This window comes from Oncorhynchus kisutch, linkage group LG8 (assembly GCF_002021735.2).
Source record: "Oncorhynchus kisutch isolate 150728-3 linkage group LG8, Okis_V2, whole genome shotgun sequence".
Taxonomy (NCBI): Eukaryota; Metazoa; Chordata; class Actinopteri; order Salmoniformes; family Salmonidae; genus Oncorhynchus; species Oncorhynchus kisutch.
This window is the reverse complement of record NC_034181.2, coordinates 68934871-68962470: the sequence shown is the minus strand read 5'-3', so window position 1 is coordinate 68962470 and position 27600 is coordinate 68934871. Positions and strand designations below refer to the sequence as shown.

Genomic DNA, 27600 nt, shown 5'->3' with positions numbered 1-27600 from the left:
ACACCACAGAAACTACTACATACACCACACACACTATTACATACACCACACACACTATTACATACACCACACACACTACTACATACACCACACACACTATTACATACACCACACACACTACTACATACACCACAGAAACTACTACATACACCACACACACTATTACATACACCACACACACTACTACATACACCACAGAAACTACTACATACACCACACACACTATTACATACACCACAGAAACTACTACATACACCACACACACTATTACATACACCACACACACTACTACATACACCACACACACTATTACATACACCACACACACTACTACATACACCACAGAAACTACTACATACACCAGACACACTATTACATACACCACAGAAACTACAACATACACCACACACTATTACATACACCACACACACTACTACATACACCACACACACTATTACATACACCACAGAAACTACTACATACACCACACACACTATTACATACACCACACACACTACTACATACACCACACACACTATTACATACACCACAGAAACTACTACATACACCACAGAAACTACTACATACACGTGTGCAAAAAACACTTCAAAACACATACACACATTCGCTCTCTCTCTCCCTTTCTCTCGCTCTCTTTCTCTCTCTACTTCTCTCTTGCTCTCTCTCTCTCTCTCTCTCTCTCTCTCTCTATACTTCTCTCTTTCTCTCTCTACTCTCTCTCTCTCTCTCTCTCTATACTTCTCTCTTTCTCTCTCTCTCTCTCTCTATACTTCTCTCTTTCTCTCTCTACTCTCTCTCTCGCTCTCTCTCTATACTTCTCTCTTTCTCTCTCTCTCTCTATACTTCTCTCTTTCTCTCTCTACTCTCTCTCTCGCTCTCTCTCTATACTTCTCTCTTTCTCTCTCTCTCTCTACTTCTCTCTACTCTCTCTCTCTCTCTCTCTCTCTCTATACTTCTCTCTTTCTCTCTCCTACTCTCTCTCTCGCTCTCTCTCTATACTTCTCTCTTTCTCTCTCTCTCTCTCTACCTCTCTTTCTCTCTCTACTCTCTCTCTCTCTCTCTCTCTTTCTCTCTCTCTCTCTCTCTCTCTCTCTCTCTCTCTCTCTCTCTCTCTCTCTCTCTCTTTCTCTCTCTACTTCTCTCTTCTCTCTCTCTCTCTCTCTCTCTCTCTCTCTCTCTCTCTCTCTCTCTTTCTCTCTCTACTTCTCTCTTTCTCTCTCTCTCTCTCTCTCTATACTTCTCTCTTTCTCTCTCTACTCTCTCTCTCGCTCTCTCTCTATACTTCTCTCTTTCTCTCTCTCTCTCTCTACTTCTCTCGTTCTCTCTCTACTCTCTCTCTCTCTCTCTCTCTTTCTCTCTCTACTCTCTCTCTCTCTCTCTCTCCTTCTCTCTCTTTCTCTCTCTACTTCTCTCTCTCTCTTTATATCTCTCTCTCTCTCTGTATATCTCTCTCTCTGTATATCTCTCTCTATTTATCTATTTATCTCACTCGCTTTCTCTCTCTCATCTCTCGCTTTCGCTCTCTTTCTATCTCCATCTCTATTTAAGGGGCGTTATTGGCATGGGAAACATGATTACATTGCCAACGCAAGTGATAATAATAACAATAGATAATAAACAAAAGTGAAATAAAAAATCAACAGTAAACATTACACTCACAAAAGTTCCAAAAGAATAAAGACATTTCAAATGTCATATTATGTGTATATATAGTGTTGTAGCGATGTGCAAATAGTTAAAGTACAAAAGGGAAAATAAATAAACATAAATATGGGTTGTATTTATAATGGTGTTTGTTCTTCACTGGTTGCCCTTTTCTTGTGGCAACAGGTCACAAATGTTGCTGCTGTGATGGCACACTAGTCTTTCACCTAACAGAAATTGGATTTGTTTTCTATTTCTTTGTGGGTCTGTGTAATCTGAGGGAAATATGTGTCGCTAATATGGTCATACATTTGGCAGGAGGTTAGGAAGTGCAGCTCAGTTTCCACCTCATTTTGTGGGCAGTGTGCACATAGCCTGTCTTCTCTTGAAAGCCATGTCTTCCTACGGCGGCCTTTCTCTATAGCAATGCTCACTGAGTCTGCACATAGTCAAAGCTTTCCTTCATTTTGTGTCAGTCACAGTGGTCAGGTATTCTTCCACTCTGTACTCTCTGTTTAGGGCCAAATAGCATTCTAGTTTGCTCTGTTTTTTTGTTAATTCTTTCCAATGTGTCACGTAATTATCTTTTTCTTTTCTCATGATTTGGTTGGGTTTAATTGTGTTGCTGTCCTGGGGCTCTGTGGGGTCTGTTTGTGTTTGAACAGAGCCCCAGGACCAGCTTGCTTAGGGGACTCCTCTCTCTGTAGGTGATTGCTTTGTTATGGAAGTTTTGGGAATCACTTCCTTTTAGGTGGTTGTAGAATTTAATGGATCTTTTCTGAATTTTGATAATAAGTGGGTATCGGCCTAATTCTGCTCTGCATGCATTATTTGGTGTTTTACGTTGTACACAGAGGATATTTTTGCAGAATTCTGCATGCAGTCTCTCAATTTGGTGTTTGTCCCATTTTGTGAATTCTTAGTTGGTGAGAGGACCCCAGACCTCACAACCATAAAGGGCAATGGGTTCTATAACTGATTCAAGTGTTTTTTAGCCAGATCCTAATTGGTATGTTGAATTTTATGTTCCTTTTTGTTGTGTATTGATATTCTAGTTTTGTCCCTTTAGGGCACCTGTAACCCCCCTTGCATACCTACGTTAAAATACTTGGAATGTCCTTCCTGTGAAATGCATTAAACAATGCCTACCTTAATTTCTACTATTGAAACAGTTATCTGAACACTGTGAATTTGGGCGATCAATGAGTGACCCTATACGTGATGGGTTAGTGTGTGGCAATGCGCAGGGAAGCAATTCAGAAACGCCTTTTGACTGAGAGTAACTTAACATTGCAGAGAGCAAAAGAAGTGAGTACGTCAATGGAAATGGCAAATAAAGACGCACAACAGCTAAGGGCATCGACCAAAGTGCATAAGGTGTCTACGTGGTTAGAAAACAAGGCAGGAGGTGGGAAGCCATGCTATCGCTGTGGGAAACCAGGGCACCAAGCAGGGTAGTGTTGGTGCAAAGGCTTAGACTGCAGAAGTTGTGGGGAAAAGGGTCACATCGAACGTGCAGAGAAAAACAAAAAGACACAATCAAACAAAAGTACTGAACAAAGGAAAAGTGACTTCAGGAAGAACAACAAGAAAGAGCATAAAATGGGGCACACAGAGAATGAACAAAGTGATAGTCTGTCTGAAGGGGAAGAATCTTTGCATGTTTTGTCCACTTCAGACAATCGACACGGATACTGGGTGACAGCGCTACTGGATGGAAACGCAGTACGGATGCAAGTGGACACTGGAGCAGCCATATCTTCGCTGTCTGAGGCTGTATACAAGGAGAAACTACATCACCTCACACTACAGCCCACAAAGATGACCCTGAAAACACACCAGTGAGAGTGTTCCAGTGAGAGGAAGCGTGAGTGTTCCAGTGAGAGGAAGCGTGATCGTTACAGTGAAGCTCAACAAACAGAAGGTAAAGATACCACTCTACATAGTGAAAGGCAACCATCCAGCATTGCTAGGACGCACATGGCTGGTAAAGATCAAACTAAACTGGCAGGAAGTTCACATGGTTGCAAAAGAGGACACAAACCTACAAGGGATATTGAGGAAACACTCGGATGTGGTCAAAGGAGACCTTGGCAGTATGAAGGACATAACGGTTAAACTGACCGTGAAACCAGACAGCAAGCCAAAATGCTTCAAAGATAGACCTGTCCCATACTCCATAAAACTAAAAGTTGAAATTGAGCTAAACAGACTAGTTGAGAGTGGAGTATTGGACCCAGTGAATGTTAGTGAAAGGGCTACATCCGTTGTTCCAGTCATGAAAAAAGATGGATCACTCAGACTCTGTGGTGATTTCAAAGTCACCATTAACCCAGTCTTGTCTGGTGAAAAATATCCACTACCCCTTATTGAAGACCTCTTTTCTGGTTTAGCTGGAGGACAAAAATTCAGTAAGATAGACTTATATCAGGCCTATCTACAGATGCATGTGGACCAAGAGTCACAAGAACTGTTGACCATAGTGACTCACAAAGGATTGTACAGGTACCGGAGGCTTCCTTTTGGAATCACCTCCGCTCTGGCCTTATTTCAGAGAGCTATGGACCAGATACGTAGCGGGCTCACTGGGGTCCGATGTTACCTCGATGATCTACTCATCACCGGCAAAGACAAGCAGGAGCACCTGAGAAACCTGAACGCTACACTAGAGAGATTGGAAGAGTTCCGGTCATTCATGGAAGCAAATGGAATTCAGCACATCAAGTCAGCGCCGTATCACCCTACAACGAACGGCCTCGCTGAACGGTTTGTCCAAACGATGGAGCAAGCTTTAAAATCATCACAAGGGAACGGCTCCCTCAATAGGCGCCTAAACACCTTCCTGTTAACCTACAGAAACACTGCCCACGTCAGCCATGATGAAAAGACAGCTTCGCATGCGACTCGACCTCCACAGTGGTTGTACAAACAGGGCCTGTGTCCTACACAGTTCACACACCGGAAAACATCATCTGGAGGAGACATGTGGATCAACTGTTGCCAGGAGCCAACCTCAGAGATGACTCCTGCCAAGTGACAAATCAAGATCAGCTACTGGAGACCTACCATGACTACGAGCCATCACCTGAACATCCACTGCAGCAACAGCACATACATATGTGGAAAGTGCTCCAGACTCACCTGAACCAGCCAGAGTGCCTACTCAGGGTATTGTTGCACCTCAGTCTGGGCATACACCATCACCACTCAGACTCAGAGACAATGTGACTGTAGACTCACCAGTACGTCGTCATTACCCTGTAAGAGAAAGACGACCCCCTGACAGGTTGACTATTTAGTTCAGACTAACCTCCGACATTGGGGCAGAATACACCCCAGGGTTAAGTCTGGGGACTGAGGAGGTCTACCCTCTTTCCCTAGTTCAGAAAAGGTTATGAAAAGTTCATTTATTTACATTAAGAGGACTTATATTAAAAGTTATTATTACTTTTTCATTTTGAGTCATCAAAAGGGGGAGGAATATGTTGTGCATTGATATTCTAGTTTTGTCCCTTTAGGGCACCTGTAACCCCCTCTTGCTTACCTACGTTAAAATGCTTGGAATGTTCTTCCTGTGAAACGCATTAAACAATGCCTACCTTAATTTCTACTCCTGTCTTATGTCCTGTCCTTATAGTAGAGAGAGAGAGAGAGAGAGAAAGAGAGAGAGACCATATGAGATGAGAGCTGCAGAGAGAGAGAGAGACATGTGACCAGACCATGACCCTTCTCTGCACGGTTTCCCCGTAGGGGCTGAGAATGTGCCACAGCTCATTGGGCCAGCTCTTACTCCCTGCTGTGTGTGTGTGTCTTAGCGGTGTGTCAGGGCCGTGTGACTCTCACAGGGTTGCTCGTCCTGATCACTGTCACTATCTAATGGCCACCCATCTGGGTCTGTGTATATGCTAGTCTAGCATACTCTAACCCAGAACTGTGTGTCTGAGCCCACTGTTTCCTCTCCACTACGCTACTCTTGGATATGGTAGTCTAGCATACTCTAACCCAGAACTGTGTGTCTGAGCCCACTGTTTCCTCTCCACTACGCTACTCTTGGATATGGTAGTCTAGCATACTCTAACCCAGAACTGTGTGTCTGAGCCCACTGTTTCCTCTCCACTACGCTACTCTTGGATATGGTAGTCTAGCATACTCTAACCCAGAACTGTGTGTCAGAGCCCACTGTTTCCTCTCTACTATGCTAGGCAAGGATATGCTAACACAGGCTCTAGACTACAGCTAATATTAGCCTATCTTGCAAGGCATACTATGTAGCTGCTACTGTGTTGTAGCTATGTTATTTTAACCTTGCATTGCTGCTATGTTATGTTAGCTCAGAGTAGAGGTCTTCACGGGTCCAAAAGTATTGACCCGTTCCAAAATGGATCCAATATGCTTAAATAAATGTTTTAAATGCAGACCCGTTACCAACCGACCCGTTCCGATACATTTTAAAGCTATTTTATTAACTGTAGCTGATAAAGCACGTGGTGAGGGATAGAGGTCGAAATGCCTCTCTAGCAGGTGGGGGAGGGGGCCATGGCAACCAAACAAGCCGACTCGCACTATAGTAGACTATTAGCAGTCATAGCTGCTGTAGGTTATTTATCATCCAATATGATGACGTAGTACCTGTCTTGACTGCATCAAACCAGGAGAAGGTAGTTAAGCTAACTGACGTTAGGTAGCTAGGCTAGTTGAAGCTGCAGTGCATGACCTTCCTCATCCTACAGGTACAACTCCATTCAGAACATTAAGTAGCAGCCTGTCTGTTGGCTCCTGGTCGTTGTAGCCAATCCTTCTCCTTGAACTTTTAATTACGTCATTTTAATGACATCTTCCATTGATTAGATATTCCCTAACCTTCACACACACAGGGACCCGATCCCTATCCCTCCCTTACCGCCAACTGACATTAACTCCTGAGGTGCTGACCTGTTGCACCCTCTACAACCACTGTGATTATTATTTGACCCTGCTGGTCATCTAGGAACATTTGAACATCTTGAAGATAATAATGACTGTGTGGTTCAGCTGTCTAGTAACATGTCATGTAACAAGGCTGTATAGTAATAATGACTGTGTGGTTCAGCTGTCTAGTAACATGTCATGTAACAAGGCTGTATAGTAATAATGACTGTGTGGTTCAGCTGTCTAGTAACATGTCATGTAACAAGGCTGTATAGTAATAATGCTACTGTAATAATGTCATGTACTCTCTTCTCTCTTCATAGCTGGCTCGTCCATCAGTAGTGAGTCGTCTCCGGTCTCGTCCCCAGCCACCAACCACAGTTCTCCGGTGAGCACACCCAAGAGAGGCCCCCTGGGCCCAGGGCCTGTCCTGGTGCCACCTGGGGGCCACAGTGTGCCAAGCACCCCGCCCGTCGTCACCATCGCCCCCACCAAGACCAGCAACGGCCTCTGGAGGAGCGAGGCACGCCAGGTGAGACTAGACACACACAGAGACAGACAATCACACTGTATGTACCTGCTGTCTCCCCTCCTCTCTCTGTTCCTCTTTCTCTTTTCACATCTTGTTTCCTGTTGCGTCTTTTGTGTTTTCAACCACTCTATATTTTCATCCATCCATTTCAGCCCAGTCAAAGCAATGTTTCAACCTCTCTGTCCCTGGTAAGAGATCTAGTACAAAGAGGCTGCCTGCACACACACACACACACACACACACACACACACACACACACACACACACACACACAGGCTCTCGAGGGATTAGTGGATTTCCAGGCTGGCCTGTAACCCATGGCGTGGCAGAATGTATGTGACATATGTACATGTGACATCGCTGGCGGCTCTGCGAATGCGAACGCCTCTTCCCCCTCTTCTCCCCCATCTCCTCACCCTCCTCTCTCTGTTTGTTAAACAATGCCAGCTGCCACCAGGCCACTGAGGTGACAGGCTTAACGGCAGCCAACATCTGTGCCCCCTCGAGCCCCCCCCCCCCCCCCCCCCCCCCCCGGTCCTATGTTATAACCCCAGACCTATCCTCAGCCCTAGCTTTATAACCACAGCTCCAGCCTCATTCTAACCCCCTGTCCCAGCCCAGTCCAAGCGTTGTTCTAACCCCCAGTCCCAGCCCAGCCCAGTCCAAGCCTTGTTCTAACCCCCAGGCCCAGCCCAGCCCAAGCCTTGTTCTAACCCCCAGTCCAAGCCTTGTTCTAACCCCCAGTCCAAGCCTTGTTCTAACCCCCAGTCCCAGCCCAGTCTAAGCCTTGTTCTAACGCCCAGTCCCAGCCCAGTCCAAGTCTTGTTCTATAACCCCCAGTCTCAGCCCAGTCCAAGCCTTGTTCTAACCCCCAGTCCCAGCCCAGTCCAAGCCTTGTTCTAACCCTGGGTCCTAGCTCAGTCCAAGCCTTGCCTCCCACCCCTCCAACCCTTCAGGGACTCAGCAGTCAAGTGTGTCCCCTACCCATCTGCCCCCCTTCCCCCTTGCACTGACTGACCCAGTGTGTGTGTATGTGTGTGTAGCTGCTAGCTTTGATAAGGAGTGGATTATGGATTATGGCTTCCCTCTAAACCCTCTTATCGTAGCTCTGAGGCTAATGGTGGAGGGCAGAGGAGCAGCACAGCACTCCTCAACACTTCCTGTGCAACACTCCTCAGCACTCCTAAAACACTCCTCAACACTCCCTGTGCAACACTCCTCAACACTCCCTATGCAACACTCCTCAACACTCCTAAAACACTCCTCAACACTTATCAACATTCCTCATGCAACACTCCTCAACACTTATCAACACTCCCTATGCGACACTTCTCAACACTCCCTATGCGACACTTCTCAACACTCCCTATGCAGCACTCCTCAACACTTCTCAACACTCCTCATGCAGCACTCCTCAACACTTCTCAACACTCCCTATGCAGCACTCCTTAACACTTCTCAACACTCCTCAACACTTCCTAACACTCCTCAACACTCCCTATGCAGTATTCCACAGCACTCCTCAACACTCCACAGCACTCCTCAACACTCCTCAACACTCCTCAGCACTCCTCAACACTCCCTATGCAGCACTCCACAACATTCATCAACACTTCTAAACACTTCTCAACACTCCTCAACACTCCCTATGCAGCACTCCTCAGCACTCCTCAACACTTTTCAACACTCCCTATGCAGCACTCCTCAACACTTCGCAACACTCCCCAACACTCCCTATACAGCACTCCTCAGCAATCCTCAGCACTCCTCAACACTTCTCAACACTCCTCAACACTCCCTATGCAGCACTCCTCAGCACTTCTCAACACTCCTCATGCAGCACTTCTCAATACTCCTCAACACTTCTCAACACTCCTTAACACTCCCAATGCAGCACTCCTCAGCACTTCTCAACACTCCTTAACACTCCCTATGCAGCACTCCTCAGCACTCCTCAACACTCCTCAACACTTCTCAACACTCCCTATGCAGCACTCCTTAACACTCCTCAACACTTTTCAACACTCCCTATGCAGCACTCCTCAACACTTCGCAACACTCCCCAACACTCCCTATACAGCACTCCTCAGCAATCCTCAGCACTCCTCAACACTTCTCAACACTCCTCAACACTCCCTATGCAGCACTCCTCCACACTTCTCAACACTCCTCAACACTTCTCAACACTCCTCAACACTCCTCAACACTCCTTAGCACTCCCTATGCAGCACTCCTCAGCACTCCACAGCACTCCTCTACACTCCCTATGCAGCCCTTCTCAACACTCCTCAGCACTCCTCAACACTCCTCAACACTCCTCATGCAGCACTTTTCAACACTCCTCAGCACTCCTCAGCACTCCACAGCACTCCTCAACACTCCCTATGCAGCACTTCTCAACACTCCTCAACACTCCCTATGTAGCACTTTTCAACACTCCTCAGCACTCCTCAGCACTCCACAGCACTCCTCAACACTCCCTATGCAGCACTTCTCAACACTCCTCAGCACTCCTCAACACTCCTCAACACTCCTCAGCACTTCTCAACACTCCTCAGCACTCCTCAGCACTCCTCAACACTCCCTATGTAGCACTTTTCAACACTCCTCAGCACTCCACAGCACTCCTCAACACTCCCTATGCAGCACTTCTCAACACTCCTCAGCACTCCTCAACACTCCTCAGCACTCCTCAGCACTCCTCAACACTCCTCAGCACTCCTCAGCACTTCTCAACACTCCTCAACACTCCCTATGCAGCACTTCTCAACACTCCTCAGCACTCCTCAACACTCCTCAGCACTCCTCAGCACTCCTCAACACTCCTCAACACTCCTCAGCACTCCTCAACACTCCTCAACACTCCTCAACACTCCTCAGCACTCCCTATGCAGCACTCCTCAGCAACACTCTCACAACACCACATATGTTGAATGTCTCTCACTCCTCAGCACTCCTCAGCACTCCACAGCACTCCTCAACACTCCCTATGCAGCACTCCTCAACACTTCGCAACACTCCCCAACACTCCCTATACAGCACTCCTCAGCAATCCTCAGCACTCCTCAACACTTCTCAACACTCCTCAACACTCCCTATGCAGCACTCCTCCACACTTCTCAACACTTCTCAACACTCCTCAACACTTCTCAACACTTCTCAACACTCCTCAACACTCCTCAACACTCCTCAACACTCCTTAGCACTCCCTATGCAGCACTCCTCAGCACTCCACAGCACTCCTCTACACTCCCTATGCAGCCCTTCTCAACACTCCTCAGCACTCCTCAACACTCCTCAACACTCCTCATGCAGCACTTTTCAACACTCCTCAGCACTCCTCAGCACTCCACAGCACTCCTCAACACTCCCTATGCAGCACTTCTCAACACTCCTCAACACTCCCTATGTAGCACTTTTCAACACTCCTCAGCACTCCTCAGCACTCCACAGCACTCCTCAACACTCCCTATGCAGCACTTCTCAACACTCCTCAGCACTCCTCAACACTCCTCAACACTCCTCAGCACTTCTCAACACTCCTCAGCACTCCTCAGCACTCCTCAACACTCCCTATGTAGCACTTTTCAACACTCCTCAGCACTCCACAGCACTCCTCAACACTCCCTATGCAGCACTTCTCAACACTCCTCAGCACTCCTCAACACTCCTCAGCACTCCTCAGCACTCCTCAACACTCCTCAGCACTCCTCAGCACTTCTCAACACTCCTCAACACTCCCTATGCAGCACTTCTCAACACTCCTCAGCACTCCTCAACACTCCTCAGCACTCCTCAGCACTCCTCAACACTCCTCAACACTCCTCAGCACTCCTCAACACTCCTCAACACTCCTCAACACTCCTCAGCACTCCCTATGCAGCACTCCTCAGCAACACTCTCACAACACCACATATGTTGAATGTCTCTCACTCCTCAGCACTCCTCAGCACTCCACAGCACTCCTCAACACTCCCTATGCAGCACTCCTCAACACTTCGCAACACTCCCCAACACTCCCTATACAGCACTCCTCAGCAATCCTCAGCACTCCTCAACACTTCTCAACACTCCTCAACACTCCCTATGCAGCACTCCTCCACACTTCTCAACACTTCTCAACACTCCTCAACACTTCTCAACACTCCTCAACACTCCTCAACACTCCTCAACACTCCTTAGCACTCCCTATGCAGCACTCCTCAGCACTCCACAGCACTCCTCTACACTCCCTATGCAGCCCTTCTCAACACTCCTCAGCACTCCTCAACACTCCTCAACACTCCTCATGCAGCACTTTTCAACACTCCTCAGCACTCCTCAACACTCCTCAGCACTCCTCAACACTCCTCAACACTCCTCAGCACTCCCTATGCAGCACTCCTCAGCAACACTCTCACAACACCACATATGTTGAATGTCTCTCACTCCTCAGCACTCCTCAGCACTCCACAGCACTCCTCAACACTCCCTATGCAGCACTCCTCAACACTTCGCAACACTCCCCAACACTCCCTATACAGCACTCCTCAGCAATCCTCAGCACTCCTCAACACTTCTCAACACTCCTCAACACTCCCTATGCAGCACTCCTCCACACTTCTCAACACTTCTCAACACTCCTCAACACTTCTCAACACTCCTCAACACTCCTCAACACTCCTCAACACTCCTCAACACTCCTTAGCACTCCCTATGCAGCACTCCTCAGCACTCCACAGCACTCCTCTACACTCCCTATGCAGCCCTTCTCAACACTCCTCAGCACTCCTCAACACTCCTCAACACTCCTCATGCAGCACTTTTCAACACTCCTCAGCACTCCACAGCACTCCTCAACACTCCCTATGCAGCACTTCTCAACACTCCTCAACACTCCTCAACACTCCCTATGTAGCACTTTTCAACACTCCTCAGCACTCCTCAGCACTCCACAGCACTCCTCAACACTCCCTATGCAGCACTTCTCAACACTCCTCAGCACTCCTCAACACTCCTCAACACTCCTCAACACTCCTCAGCACTCCCTATGCAGCACTCCTCAGCAACACTCTCACAACACCACATATGTTGAATGTCTCTCACTCCTCAGCACTCCTCAGCACTCCACAGCACTCCTCAACACTCCCTATGCAGCACTCCTCAACACTTCGCAACACTCCCCAACACTCCCTATACAGCACTCCTCAGCAATCCTCAGCACTCCTCAACACTTCTCAACACTCCTCAACACTCCCTATGCAGCACTCCTCCACACTTCTCAACACTTCTCAACACTCCTCAACACTTCTCAACACTCCTCAACACTCCTCAACACTCCTCAACACTCCTTAGCACTCCCTATGCAGCACTCCTCAGCACTCCACAGCACTCCTCTACACTCCCTATGCAGCCCTTCTCAACACTCCTCAGCACTCCTCAACACTCCTCAACACTCCTCATGCAGCACTTTTCAACACTCCTCAGCACTCCTCAACACTCCTCAGCACTCCTCAACACTCCTCAACACTCCTCAGCACTCCCTATGCAGCACTCCTCAGCAACACTCTCACAACACCACATATGTTGAATGTCTCTCACTCCTCAGCACTCCTCAGCACTCCACAGCACTCCTCAACACTCCCTATGCAGCACTCCTCAACACTTCGCAACACTCCCCAACACTCCCTATACAGCACTCCTCAGCAATCCTCAGCACTCCTCAACACTTCTCAACACTCCTCAACACTCCCTATGCAGCACTCCTCCACACTTCTCAACACTTCTCAACACTCCTCAACACTTCTCAACACTCCTCAACACTCCTCAACACTCCTCAACACTCCTTAGCACTCCCTATGCAGCACTCCTCAGCACTCCACAGCACTCCTCTACACTCCCTATGCAGCCCTTCTCAACACTCCTCAGCACTCCTCAACACTCCTCAACACTCCTCATGCAGCACTTTTCAACACTCCTCAGCACTCCACAGCACTCCTCAACACTCCCTATGCAGTACTTCTCAACACTCCTCAACACTCCTCAACACTCCCTATGTAGCACTTTTCAACACTCCTCAGCACTCCTCAGCACTCCACAGCACTCCTCAACACTCCCTATGCAGCACTTCTCAACACTCCTCAGCACTCCTCAACACTCCTCAGCACTTCTCAACACTCCTCAGCACTCCTCAGCACTCCTCAACACTCCCTATGTAGCACTTTTCAACACTCCTCAGCACTCCTCAGCACTCCACAGCACTCCTCAGCACTCCCTATGCAGCACTTCTCAACACTCCTCAGCACTCCTCAGCACTCCTCAACACTCCTCAACACTCCTCAGCACTCCTCAGCACTTCTCAACACTCCTCAACACTCCCTATGCAGCACTTCTCAACACTCCTCAGCACTCCTCAACACTCCTCAACACTCCTCAACACTCCTCAGCACTCCCTATGCAGCACTCCTCAGCAACACTCTCACAACACCACATATGTTGAATGTCTCCCTGGAGACTGAGGAAGTGGGGAGAGGAGGGTGGAGGAGAGAGAGTGAGGGGTGATGGGATTCAGAGATAGGGGGTCAGCTCACCCCTCTGTGTGGGAGCGTCCTATGATCTTGCACCCGCCATATGCCCCTTCACCTCAAGCATAGAGCATTAGCCAGAGGGTTAGCCAGAGCCCCTATGGGTGGGAGGGGAGGGAGAAGTGATGTCATCCTGTCACAACCCTGTCATCACCTTCCTTGCCTTAGAAGAAAGAGAGAGGGGTGAGCAGAGAGAGAGAGAAATGGATAGTGATAGGCAGAGAGGGGCACAGACCTTCTGCTCCCACACTCACTGACACACACACTGACACACACACACTCATATACATTTTCTCCTTCACAGAATCACACTCACCCTGTTTATCTTTGGGGCGAAGTGGTTCCAGCTAGCTCTTGAGATGCACTCTGTTCCAGTGTATGTGTGTGTGTATGTACTGTATACGTGTGTCAGTGTGTGTGTGTGCAGGGTCATGCTGGGAGAGAGAATGTCGTGTTGGGGGGTTTCTGGTGCCTCTGACAGCTCGAGGGCCACCCAGCTGAAGGAGGAGGGCGAGGGGTAGTCTAGTGGGTGAGAGGTGGGCGGGGGTGAGAGGGGTGATACAGAGGGGGGCTAGCATCAGTGCGTTTCCCCTGTTTACCCTATGCTGGTCCAGCGAACACTTGAAACCCTGCTGTCACAAAGACAAACAATGGGCAGGGTCAAGCACACACTCTCTCTGTCTCTGTCTGTCTGTCTCTCTCTCTCTCTCTCTCTCTCTCTCTCTCTCTCTCTCTCTCTCTCTCTCTCTCTCTCTCTCTCTCTGTCTCTGTCTCTCTCTCTGTCTCTCTCTCTCTCTCTCTCTGTCTCTCTCTCTGTCTCTCTCTGTCTCTGTCTCTGTATCTCTCTCTGTCTCTCTGTCTCTGTCTCTCTCTCTCTCTCTCTCTCTCCTCTCTCTCTCTCTCTCTCTGTCTCTCTCTCTGTCTCTCTCTCTGTCTCTGTCTCTCTCTGTATCTGTCTCTCTCTCTCTCTGTCTCTCTCTCTGTCTCTCTCGCTGTCTCTCTCTCTCTCTCTCTCTCTCTCTCTCTGTCTCTCTTTGTCTCTGTATCTCTCTCTGTATCTCTCTCTGTATCTCTCTCTCTCTGTCTCTGTATCTCTCTCTGTATCTCTCTCTGTATCTCTCTCTGTATCTCTCTCTGTATCTCTCGTCTCTGTATCTCTCTCTCTCTCTCTCTCTCTCTCTCTCTCTCTCTCTGTATCTCTCTCTCTGTCTCTCTCTCTGTATCTCTCTCTCTCTGTCTCTGTATCTCTCTCTGTATCTCTCTCTCTCTGTCTCTGTATCTCTCTCTGTATCTCTCTCTCTCTGTCTCTGTATCTCTCTCTGTATCTCTCTCTGTATCTCTCTCTCTCTGTCTCTGTATCTCTCTCTGTATCTCTCTCTCTGTCTCTCTCTCTGTCTCTGTATCTCTCTCTGTATCTCTCTCTCTCTGTCTCTGTATCTCTCTCTGTATCTCTCTCTGTATCTCTCTCTGTATCTCTCTGTATCTCTCTCTCTCTGTCTCTGTATCTCTCTCTGTATCTCTCTCTCTGTCTCTCTCTCTGTATCTCTCTCTCTCTGTCTCTGTATCTCTCTCTGTATCTCTCTCTCTCTGTATCTCTCTCTGTATCTCTCTCTGTATATCTCTCTGTATCTCTCTCTCTCTGTCTCTGTATCTCTCTCTGTATCTCTCTCTGTATCTCTCTCTGTATCTCTCTCTCTCTCTCTCTCTCTCTCTCTCTCTCTCTCTCTCTCTCTCTCTCTCTCTGTATCTCTCTCTCTGTCTCTGTATCTCTCTCTCTCTCTCTCTCTCTCTCTCTCTCTCTCTCTCTCTCTCTGTATCTCTCTGTCTCTGTATCTCTCTGTCTCTGTATCTCTCTCTGTATCTCTCTGTATCTCTCTCTCTGTCTCTCTCTCTGTATCTCTCTCTCTCTGTCTCTGTATCTCTCTCTGTATCTCTCTCTCTCTGTCTCTGTATCTCTCTCTGTATCTCTCTCTGTATATCTCTCTGTATCTCTCTCTCTCTGTCTCTGTATCTCTCTCTGTATCTCTCTCTGTATCTCTCTCTGTATCTCTCTCTCTCTCTCTCTCTCTCTCTCTCTCTCTCTCTCTCTCTCTGTATCTCTCTCTCTGTCTCTGTATCTCTCTCTCTCTCTCTCTCTCAAAAAACGTCCCTCAGTATTGCAGACAAAGGAAGCTCTGTTTTTATCCCTAATCATCAGCGAGGGAGGGGGGGGCTCACCAACATTTTTGTAAGATTTGAACGTCCCTAACACCCCCACGTCCGCCCCTGCCCTGCCCTCCCCACTCCTCTTCCCCTTCTCCCCGTATTCTCTCTTAGTGCTGTCTATTCAATTAGTTCCTAGCCCGGGCTGTGCTGTGAACTGACCTCAGGTCTCCAGCTTGCGTAAGCCTGCAGAAATGAGGGCTAGATACATGGTTAGAGACACACAGAGAGAGAGACAGGGCTAGAACCACTCAGACACTAGCAGGGCCTGGGTTAGAGGCCTGGGTTAGAGGCCTGGGTTAGATGCAGGGTTACTGGGACTTGGAGCCTGGAGACCATGCAGGGTTAAAACCAGACACACTCACACAGAGTCTGGGATGAGCTGCTGAGAGAGTGATAGAGAGAGAGACAAATACAAATAGATCCCACAGAGCCCCAGGACAGCAACACAATTAGACTCATGAGAAATCATGAGAAAACAAAAAGATAATTACTTGACACATTAGAAAGAATGAACAAAAAAACAGAGCAAACTAAAATGCTATTTGGCCCTAAACAGAGAGTACACAGTGGCAGAATACCTGACCACTGTGACTGACCCAAAATTAAGGAAAGCTTCGACTATGTACAGACTCAGTGAGTATAGCCTTGCTATTGAGAAAGGCTGCTGTAGGCAGACATGGCTCTCAAGAGAAGACAGGCTATGTGCACACTTCTCACAAAATGAGGTGGCAACTGAGCTGCACTTCCTAACCTCCTGCCAAATCTATGACCATATTAGAGACACATATTGCCTCAGTGTGTGATGATCTGCGTGAGTGTGTATATGCCTCAGTGTGTGATGATCTGCGTGAGTGTGTATATGCCTCAGTGTGTGATGATCTGCGTGAGTGTGTATATGCCTCAGTGTGTGATGATCTGTGTGAGTGTGTATATGCCTCAGTGTGTGATGATCTGTGTGAGTGTGTATATGCCTCAGTGTGTGATGATCTGTGTGAGTGTGTATATGCCTCAGTGTGTGATGATCTGTGTGAGTGTGTATATGCCTCAGTGTGTGATGATCTGTGTGAGTGTGTATATGCTTCAGTGTGTGATGATCTGTGTGAGTGTGTATATGCCTCAGTGTGTGATGATCTGTGTGAGTGTGTATATGCCTCAGTGTGTGATGATCTGTGTGAGTGTGTATATGCCTCAGTGTGTGATGATCTGTGTGAGTGTGTATATGCCTCAGTGTGTGATGATCTGTGTGAGTGTGTATATGCCTCAGTGTGTGATGATCTGTGTGAGTGTGTATATGCCTCAGTGTGTGATGATCTGTGTGAGTGTGTATATGCCTCAGTGTGTGATGATCTGTGTGAGTGTGTATATGCCTCAGTGTGTGATGATCTGTGTGAGTGTGTATATGCCTCAGTGTGTGATGATCTGTGTGAGTGTGTATATGCCTCAGTGTGTGATGATCTGTGTGAGTGTGTATATGCCTCAGTGTGTGATGATCTGTGTGAGTGTGTATATGCCTCAGTGTGTGATGATCTGTGTGAGTGTGTATATGCCTCAGTGTGTGATGATCTGTGTGAGTGTGTATATGCCTCAGTGTGTGATGATCTGTGTGAGTGTGTATATGCCTCAGTGTGTGATGATCTGTGTGAGTGTGTATATGCCTCAGTGTGTGATGATCTGTGTGAGTGTGTATATGCCTCAGTGTGTGATGATCTGTGTGAGTGTGTATATGCCTCAGTGTGTGATGATCTGTGTGTGTGTGAGATGTTTCCTTTTTGTGCTGCTGTGTTTTTGCATTCCTGTGTGTGTGTGTGTGTGTGTGTGTGTGTGTGTGTGTGTGTGTGTGTGTGTGTGTGTGTGTGTGTGTGTGTGTGTGTGTGTGTGTGTGTGTGTGTGTGTGTGTGTGTGTGTGTGTGTTGCCTCTCAGTGTGTCTTATGAGGGTTGATTAGATATGAGACTCGGGCAGGGTGAGAGGTAGTGGTGCAACCGATCACAAAACTCACAAACGTCCTCCCTGCCCTCCCCACTCCTCTTCCCCTTCTCCCCATATTCTCTCTTAGTGCTGTCTATTCAATTAGTTCCTAGCCCGGGCTGTGCTGTGAACTGACCTCAGGTCTCCAGCTTGCGTAAGCCTGCAGAAATGAGGGCTAGATACATGGTTAGAGACACACAGAGAGAGAGACAGGGCTAGAACCACTCAGACACTAGCAGGGCCTGGGTTAGAGGCCTGGGTTAGAGGCCTGGGTTAGATGCAGGGTTACTGGGACTTGGAGCCTGGAGACCATGCAGGGTTAAAACCAGACACACTCACACAGAGTCTGGGATGAGCTGCTGAGAGAGTGATAGAGAGAGAGACAAATACAAATAGATCCCACAGAGCCCCAGGACAGCAACACAATTAGACTCATGAGAAATCATGAGAAAACAAAAAGATAATTACTTGACACATTAGAAAGAATGAACAAAAAAACAGAGCAAACTAAAATGCTATTTGGCCCTAAACAGAGAGTACACAGTGGCAGAATACCTGACCACTGTGACTGACCCAAAATTAAGGAAAGCTTCGACTATGTACAGACTCAGTGAGTATAGCCTTGCTATTGAGAAAGGCTGCTGTAGGCAGACATGGCTCTCAAGAGAAGACAGGCTATGTGCACACTTCTCACAAAATGAGGTGGCAACTGAGCTGCACTTCCTAACCTCCTGCCAAATCTATGACCATATTAGAGACACATATTTCCCTCAGATTACACAGACCCACAAAGACTTTGAAAACAAACCTAATTTTGATAAACTCCCATATCTACTGGGTGAAATACCATAGTGTGCCATCATAGCAGCATGATTTGTGACGTGTTGTCACAAGAAAGGGGCAACCAGTGAAGAACAAACACCAATGTAAATGCAACCCATATTTATTTATTTCCCTTTTGTAGTTGAACTATTTGCACATCGTTACAACACTGTATATGGACATAATATGACATTTGAAATGTCTTTATTCTTTTGGAGCCTGTATGAGTGTAATGTTTACTGTTAATTTTGGGTTGTTTATTTCACTTTTGTTTATCCATTTCACTTGCAATGGCAATGTAAACATATGTTTCCCATGCCAATAAAGACCCTTGAATTGAATTGAGGGATAGAGAGGGTGAGAGAGGGATAGAGAGGGTGAGAGAGGGATAGAGAGGGTGAGAGAGGGATAGAGAGGGTGAGAGAGGGATAGAGAGGGTGGGGAGAGGGATAGAGAGGGAGGGGAGAGGGATAGAGAGGGTGAGAGAGGGAGGGGAGAGGGTTAGATAGGGAGAAGAGAGGGTGGGGAGAGGGATAGAGAGGGAGGGGAGAGGGATAGAGATAGAGGGATAGAGAGGGAGGGGAGAGGGATAGAGAGGGTGGGGAAAGGGATAGAGAGGGTGGGGAGAGGGATAGAGAGGGTGTGGAGAGGGTGAGAGAGGGAGGGGAGAGGGATAGAGAGGGTGGGGAGAGGGATAGAGAGGGAGGGGAGAGGGATAGAGAGAGAGGGAGGGGAGAGGGATAGAGAGGCAGGGGAGAGGGATAGAGAGGGAGGGGAGAGGGATAGAGAGGGTGGGGAGAGGGATAGAGAGGGTGGGGAAAGGGATAGAGAGGGTGGGGTGAGGGATAGAGAGGGTGGGGAAAGGGATAGAGAGGGTGGGGAGAGGGATAGAGAGGGATAGAGAGGGTGTGGAGAGGGTGAGAGAGGGAGGGGAGAGGGATAGAGAGGGTGGGGAGAGGGATAGAGAGGGTGAGAGAGGGATGGGAGAGGGATAGAGAGGGAGGGGAGAGGGATAGAGAGGGAGGGAGGGGTGAGGGATAGAGAGGGAGGGGAGAGGGATAGAGAGGGTGAGAGAGGGAGGGGCGAGGGATAGAGAGGGTGAGCGAGGGATGGGAGAGGGATAAAAAGGGTGAGAGAGGGAGGGGAGAGGGTGAGAGAGGGATAGAGAGGGAGGGGCGAGGGATAGAGAGGGTGAGGGAGGGGAGAGGGATAGAGAGGGTGGGGAGAGGCATAGAGAGGGTTTGGAGAGAGATAGAGAGGGTGGGGAGAGGGATAGAGAGAGTGGGGAGAGGGATAGAGAGGGATAGAGAGGGTGAGAGAGGCAGGAATTGATATTCAGAGGCAGCAGTATTATCTCTGGAGCCCCTGTAGAGCGTCAGTACTTCATTTACCCTGGACTGACTGTGAGTGTGTATATGCCTCAGTGTGTGATGATCTGTGTGAGTGTGTATATGCCTCAGTGTGTGATGATCTGTGTGAGTGTGTATATGCCTCAGTGTGTGATGATCTGTGTGAGTGTGTATATGCCTCAGTGTGTGATGATCTGTGTGAGTGTGTATATGCCTCAGTGTGTGATGATCTGTGTGAGTGTGTATATGCCTCAGTGTGTGATGATCTGTGTGAGTGTGTATATGCCTCAGTGTGTGATGATCTGTGTGAGTGTGTATATGCCTCAGTGTGTGATGATCTGTGTGAGTGTGTATATGCCTCAGTGTGTGATGATCTGTGTGAGTGTGTATATGCCTCAGTGTGTGATGATCTGTGTGAGTGTGTATATGCCTCAGTGTGTGATGATCTGTGTGAGTGTGTATATGCCTCAGTGTGTGATGATCTGTGTGAGTGTGTATATGCCTCAGTGTGTGATGATCTGTGTGAGTGTGTATATGCCTCAGTGTGTGATGATCTGTGTGAGTGTGTATATGCCTCAGTGTGTGATGATCTGCGTGAGTGTGTATATGCCTCAGTGTGTGATGATCTGCGTGAGTGTGTATATGCCTCAGTGTGTGATGATCTGCGTGAGTGTGTATATGCCTCAGTGTGTGATGATCTGTGTGAGTGTGTATATGCCTCAGTGTGTGATGATCTGTGTGAGTGTGTATATGCCTCAGTGTGTGATGATCTGTGTGAGTGTGTATATGCCTCAGTGTGTGATGATCTGTGTGAGTGTGTATATGCCTCAGTGTGTGATGATCTGTGTGAGTGTGTATATGCTTCAGTGTGTGATGATCTGTGTGAGTGTGTATATGCCTCAGTGTGTGATGATCTGTGTGAGTGTGTATATGCCTCAGTGTGTGATGATCTGTGTGAGTGTGTATATGCCTCAGTGTGTGATGATCTGTGTGAGTGTGTATATGCCTCAGTGTGTGATGATCTGTGTGAGTGTGTATATGCCTCAGTGTGTGATGATCTGTGTGAGTGTGTATATGCCTCAGTGTGTGATGATCTGTGTGAGTGTGTATATGCCTCAGTGTGTGATGATCTGTGTGAGTGTGTATATGCCTCAGTGTGTGATGATCTGTGTGAGTGTGTATATGCCTCAGTGTGTGATGATCTGTGTGAGTGTGTATATGCCTCAGTGTGTGATGATCTGTGTGAGTGTGTATATGCCTCAGTGTGTGATGATCTGTGTGAGTGTGTATATGCCTCAGTGTGTGATGATCTGTGTGAGTGTGTATATGCCTCAGTGTGTGATGATCTGTGTGAGTGTGTATATGCCTCAGTGTGTGATGATCTGTGTGAGTGTGTATATGCCTCAGTGTGTGATGATCTGTGTGAGTGTGTATATGCCTCAGTGTGTGATGATCTGTGTGAGTGTGTATATGCCTCAGTGTGTGATGATCTGTGTGAGTGTGTATATGCCTCAGTGTGTGATGATCTGTGTGAGTGTGTATATGCCTCAGTGTGTGATGATCTGTGTGAGTGTGTATATGCCTCAGTGTGTGATGATCTGTGTGAGTGTGTATATGCCTCAGTGTGTGATGATCTGTGTGTGTGTGAGATGTTTCCTTTTTGTGCTGCTGTGTTTTTGCATTCCTGTGTGTGTGTGTGTGTGTGTGTGTGTGTGTGTGTGTGTGTGTGTGTGTGTGTGTGTGTGTGTGTGTGTGTGTGTGTGTGTGTGTGTGTGTGTGTGTGTGTGTTGCCTCTCAGTGTGTCTTATGAGGGTTGATTAGATATGAGACTCGGGCAGGGTGAGAGGTAGTGGTGCAACCGATCACAAAACTCACAAACGTCGCGGATCGGATTGGATCACGGTTTTGAGTCGCGGATCGGATTGGATCACGGTTTTGAGTCGCGGATTGGATCACGGTTTTGAGTCGCGGATTGAATCACGGTTGTGAGTTGCGGCTCGGATTGGATCACGGTTTTGAGTCACGGATCGGATTGGATCACAGTTTTGAGTCACGGATCGGATTGGATCACGGTTTTGAGTCACGGATCGGATTGGATCACAGTTTTGGGTCGCGGATCGGATTGGATCACGGTTTTGAGTCACGGATCGGATCACGGTTTTGGGTCGCGGATCGGATTGGATCACGGTTTTGAGTCGCGGATTGAATCACGGTTGTGAGTTGCGGATCGGATTGGATCACGGTTTTGAGTCGCGTATTGAATCACGGTTGTGAGTTGCGGATCGAATTGGATCACGGTTTTGAGTCGCGGATCGGATTGGATCACGGTTTTGAGTCGCGGATCGGATTGGATCACGGTTTTGAGTCGCGGATCGGATTGGATCACTGTTTTGAGTCGCGGATCGGATTGGATCACGGTTTTGAGTCACGGATCAGATCATTTTCTGGATCAGCTATAAAAAAAGGGAGACGAAACAATTCTTGCCATTTATTACTTAAAGAACACTTGAAGCAAGGCACTTTTCAATGTTTAAATAAAATCTTTAAATAAAATATTCAATACTCAATTGTTAAATTAAAGTGCAATATGAGGCATGAAACCTTCTTCCTTTGAACAATAGTAAATGTAACAATCGTCCGTGTCCACACCATCAAACAAAAGTACAAAAGAAAGAAAGCAAAGCAGACCTGAGCTTATAACTTCACATTACTTTTCTAAAAGATGAGGATGTCTACATTGCCTGGGGAGAGGGACCTCTTAACAGTCACTATGTCCCCTGCCGTGGAGAACACCCTCTCACTTGGAACTGAAGTGCCAGGCAGAGCCAGATAGCTTCTTGCTGTCATGGCAATGTGAGGGTATTGACACTCATTGTTTTTCCACCATGTTAGTGGATCAGCATGTTAGTGGATCACCATGTTAGTGGATCACCATGTTAGTGGATCACCATGTTAGTGGATCACCATGTTAGTGGATCACCATCCAGTGGATCACCATGTTAGTGGATCACCATGTTAGTGGATCACCATCCAGTGGATCACCATGCTAGTGGATCACCATCCAGTGGATCACCATGCTAGTGGATCACCATCCAGTGGATCACCATGTTAGTGGATCACCATGTTAGTGGATCACCATGTTAGTGGATCACCATCCAGTGGATCACCATGCTAGTGGATCACCATCCAGTGGATCACCATGTTAGTGGATCACCATGTTAGTGGATCACCATCCAGTGGATCACCATGCTAGTGGATCACCATCCAGTGGATCACCATGCTAGTGGATCACCATCCAGTGGATCACCATGCTAGTGGATCACCATGTTAGTGGATCACCATCCAGTGGATCACCATCCAGTGGATCACCATGTTAGTGGATCACCATGTTAGTGGATCACCATGTTAGTGGATCACCATGCTAGTGGATCACCATCCAGTGGATCACCATCCAGTGGATCACCATGTTAGTGGATCACCATCCAGTGGAATGACACTGTCTTGTAGGATGCCACCTCGTCTTTGATGGTGTTGTCAAACGTCTTGCCTGTGTCCTTACTCATAAAGGTCTCCCTGAAAAGCTCCTTCATGACAAAATATTCTGAGTCTGCTCCTGTCGTCTCTGTGGCTTGACCCCGCAGAAAGAAATGACTTGATCTATTAAACTAACTAATTATTTGTTTACACATTTCATAGAACTATAATTGTGGCAATAAAATGTAATAAAAGCCATTATTATTCCAAATCAAGAATGTATGATTCTGATAGCAATAACGTAGACTAAGATTAGACTACAGTATATTAGTTATTTAAGTCATTCACTCTTATTTTTTATTTGACCTCTTCAGTGGCCACAGTCTCAGTGGTAAAATCACTGTATGTCCTCCGGCGTAGGGCAGAGTCTAGGTGAGACAGGGACTTGAACAGATAGGGACTTGAACAGACAGGGACTTGAACAGATAGGGACTTGACCAGACAGGGACTTGAACAGACAGGGACTTGAACAGACAGGGACTTGAACAGACAGGGACTTGAACAGACAGGGACTTGAACAGACAGGGACTTGACCAGACAGGGACTTGAACAGACAGGGACTTGAACTGACAGGGACTTGAACAGACAGGGACTTGAACAGACAGGGACTTGACCAGACAGGGACTTGAACAGACAGGGACTTGAACAGACAGGGACTTGACCAGACAGGGACTTGAACAGACAGGGACTTGAACAGACAGGGACTTGACCCTTGGATCCAGTGCAGTACATCTATGAAGGTAGTCCTGTACATCAGGGGGGTACCTGGGGTTCAGGTCCTCTCTAATTGCAGCCTTGACATCTCTAGGGATGGTTCCTCACTTGGGGCCTTGGATTGTTGAATCCTTGTTTTCAGAGGTAGGATCATGGACACAGACGGTGCAGTTTCAGTGCTCAATAGGGTTGTAACCGTTTTGAGGGGTTTGAGCACCTGGAGGACCTCCTCTGCCACTTTCAAGCCATCATCAGACAAGGTGTCTTTATTTTTTTTCAGGGTCTTGTCTGTCAGTGCAGAGTATACAGCTGTCTGCTGCTCAAGATAGCACTCCAACATATCATGTGGAGTTCCATGTTGTTGTGACATTGTGTATGAGCTTGTGGGTTGGTAGCTGGAACATTTCTTGCTTGGTCTTAAGCACATGAGCGGCTGTTGTGCTTCTGTGGAAAAAGGAAACCACCTTCCTGATCCTCCCAAGGAGACGGTCCATCTGGTTCACTGAGATTCCCCTTTGGGATGCTAAATTGACCACACGTGCAAAGCAAGCTATCTGTGGCCCCAGTCCAGCTTCTATCACTGTATTTACTTGTTTCTTGGCATTATCTGTGGTGATTGGGTTATTGCTATTGGGGCTCTCTAGCTCCCACTCTGCTACTGCTCCTAGCAGTACCTGCGCCAGATGTGTGCCTGTGCAACTCTCATAGAGGGGGCGTGTCTGTAGCACCAGACTTCACATCTCCTACTCCTCTGGTGTAGTGAACAGTCACAGTCACCTAGGTTTCCATTGCCCTGGAGGTCCACTCCTCTGTGGTGTAGTGAACAGTCACAATCACGTAGCTTTCTGTTACCCTGGAGGTCCACTCCTCTGTGGTGTTGTGAGCAGTCACAGTCACGTAGCTTTCTGTTACCCTGGAGGTCCACTCCTCTGTGGTGTAGTGAACAGTCACAGTCACGTAGCTTTCTGTTACCCTGGAGGTCCACTCCTCTGTGGTGTAGTGAACAGTCACAGTCACGTAGCTTTCTGTTACCCTGGAGGTCCACTCCTCTGTGGTGTAGTGAACAGTCACAGTCACGTAGCTTTCTGTTACCTTGGAGGTCCACTCCTCTGTGGTGTAGTGAACAGTCACAGTCATGTAGCTTTCTGTTACCTTGGAGGTCCACTCCTCTGGTGTAGTGAACAGTCACAGTCACGTAGCTTTCTGTTACCCTGGAGGTCCACTCCTCTGTGGTGTAGTGAGCAGTCACAGTCACGTAGCTTTCTGTTACCCTGGAGGTCCACTCCTCTGTGGTGTAGTGAACAGTCACAGTCACGTAGGTTTCTGTGTAGTGAGCAGTCACAGTCACGTAGCTTTCTGTTACCCTGGAGGTCCACTCCTCTGTGGTGTAGTGAACAGTCACAGTCACGTAGCTTTCTGTTACCCTGGAGGTCCACTCCTCTGTGGTGTTGTGAGCAGTCACAGTCACGTAGCTTTCTGTTACCCTGAAGGTCCACTCCTCTGTGGTGTAGTGAACAGTCACAGTCACGTAGCTTTCTGTTACCCTGGAGGTCCACTCCTCTGTGGTGTTGTGAGCAGTCACAGTCACATAGCTTTCTGTTACCTTGGAGGTCCACTCCTCTGTGGTGTAGTGAACAGTCACAGTCATGTAGCTTTCTGTTACCTTGGAGGTCCACTCCTCTGTGGTGTAGTGAGCAGTCACAGTCACGTAGGTTTCCATTGCCCTGGAGGTCCACTCCTCTGTGGTGTGGGCAACAAAGGATGCCTTAGATAATTAATCAACAATTTTAATCTGTTCCTGTTCATTAAGATCTGGCACAATCTTCATACTGAAGTGGGTGCGGCAGGGGATTTCGTAGCGTGACTCAAGCACTTTCACCATATTTTGAAAACCTTTGTTTTCCACAACAGAGTATGGCCTCATGTCTGCAGCGATAAATGTCCCAATAGATTTGGTGATGGCTTTAGCCTCGTCTGATTCTGCAGCAAAGGGCTGCTTAAATGTCGCGGTGAGAACCCTGACACACCAGGGTGATGACGCTCTGAATGTGTGGCCATGCTGAATGTATTTCCATGATCATACGGCTTTCTTGTGGCATAATACCTACACACAGTAACGGTGTTGTCCACCACCCTTCTTCCGTCATCATATTTGACAGGGAAATGCTCCAATACATGAGCAGTTCTTCAGCTCCTCACGGCTCTTTTCTTCTTCTTTGCTTTTTGCTACGTGACCATCCAGGATTGATTCAACAGGCCCCGTTCACACACGTGAACAGTACACGCAACTGCTTTTAAAAAAATCATCCCATCAACCTTCAGGCTTCAGAGTAAAACACAGCATCTATCTTGTCTTTATCTTTTCACTGCAACTCTGCATCGAGATTTAGGGAATTAGGACTTTATAAAGTAACAGCGGAACTGTATTTCACATTATGATGGTTAAACTTTGCAATTGATACGCGGATGACATACGTGCCGAACCGTGGGGGGTGATCCGTGTGGATCACGGACCAACTACGGTCCGTTACACCACTAGTGAGAGGGGAGGTGAGGGGAGGGTGAGAGGGGAGGTGAGGGGAGGGTTAGAGGAGGGTGAAAGGGGAGGTGAGGGGAGGCGAGAGGAGGGTGAGGGGTGGCGAGGGTGAGAGGAGGGTGAGAGGGAAGGTGAGAGGAGAGGAGAGTGAGAAGGGAGGCGAGAGGAGGGTGAAGGGGAGGCGAGAGGAGGGTGAGAGGGGAGGCGAGAGGAGTGTGAGAGGAGGGTGAGGGGTGGCGAGGGTGAGAGGAGGGTGAGAGGGAAGGTGAGAGGAGAGGAGAGTGAGAGGGGAGGTGAGAGGAGGGTGAGATGGGAGGCGAGAGGAGGGTGAGAGGGGAGGTGAGACGAGGGTGAGAGGAGAGTGGAGGCGAGAGGAGGGCAAGAGGGGAGGTGAGACGAGGGTGAGAGGAGAGGTGAGAGGGGAGGAGAGGCGAGAGGAGGGTGAGAGGGGAGGTGAGACGAGGGTGAGAGGAGAGGTGAGAGGGGAGGCGAGAGGAGGGTGAGAGGAGGGTGAGGGGTGGCGAGGGTGAGAGGAGAGGGGAGGCGAGAGGAGGGCGAGAGGAGGGTGAGAGGGGAGGGGAGAGGAGTGTGAGAGGGGAGGGGGGAGGAGGGTGAGAGGAGAGGGGAGAGGGGAGGCGAGAGGAGGGCGAGAGGAGGGTGAGAGGGGAGGCGAGAGGAGGGCGAGAGGAGGGTGAGAGGGGAGGGGAGAGGAGGGTGAGAGGAGAGGGGAGAGGGGAGGCGAGAGGAGGGTGAGAGGAGGGAGAGATGGGAGGTGACGAGAGGTTGAGGCGCGTTGGTATTTTGC

At 48.2% G+C, this 27600-nt stretch overlaps 1 protein-coding gene across 1 annotated transcript in view; it reads left to right on the top strand.

Annotated features, from left to right (window-relative positions):
- gse1b (Gse1 coiled-coil protein b) overlaps window positions 1–27600 on the top strand; it is a 416891-nt gene that overhangs the window by 360347 nt on the left and 28944 nt on the right. The window contains exon 4 of the mRNA XM_031831040.1: window positions 6897–7105. Within this exon, the coding sequence (XP_031686900.1) occupies window positions 6897–7105 (209 nt within the window). The remainder of the gene's footprint in view (window positions 1–6896; window positions 7106–27600) is intronic.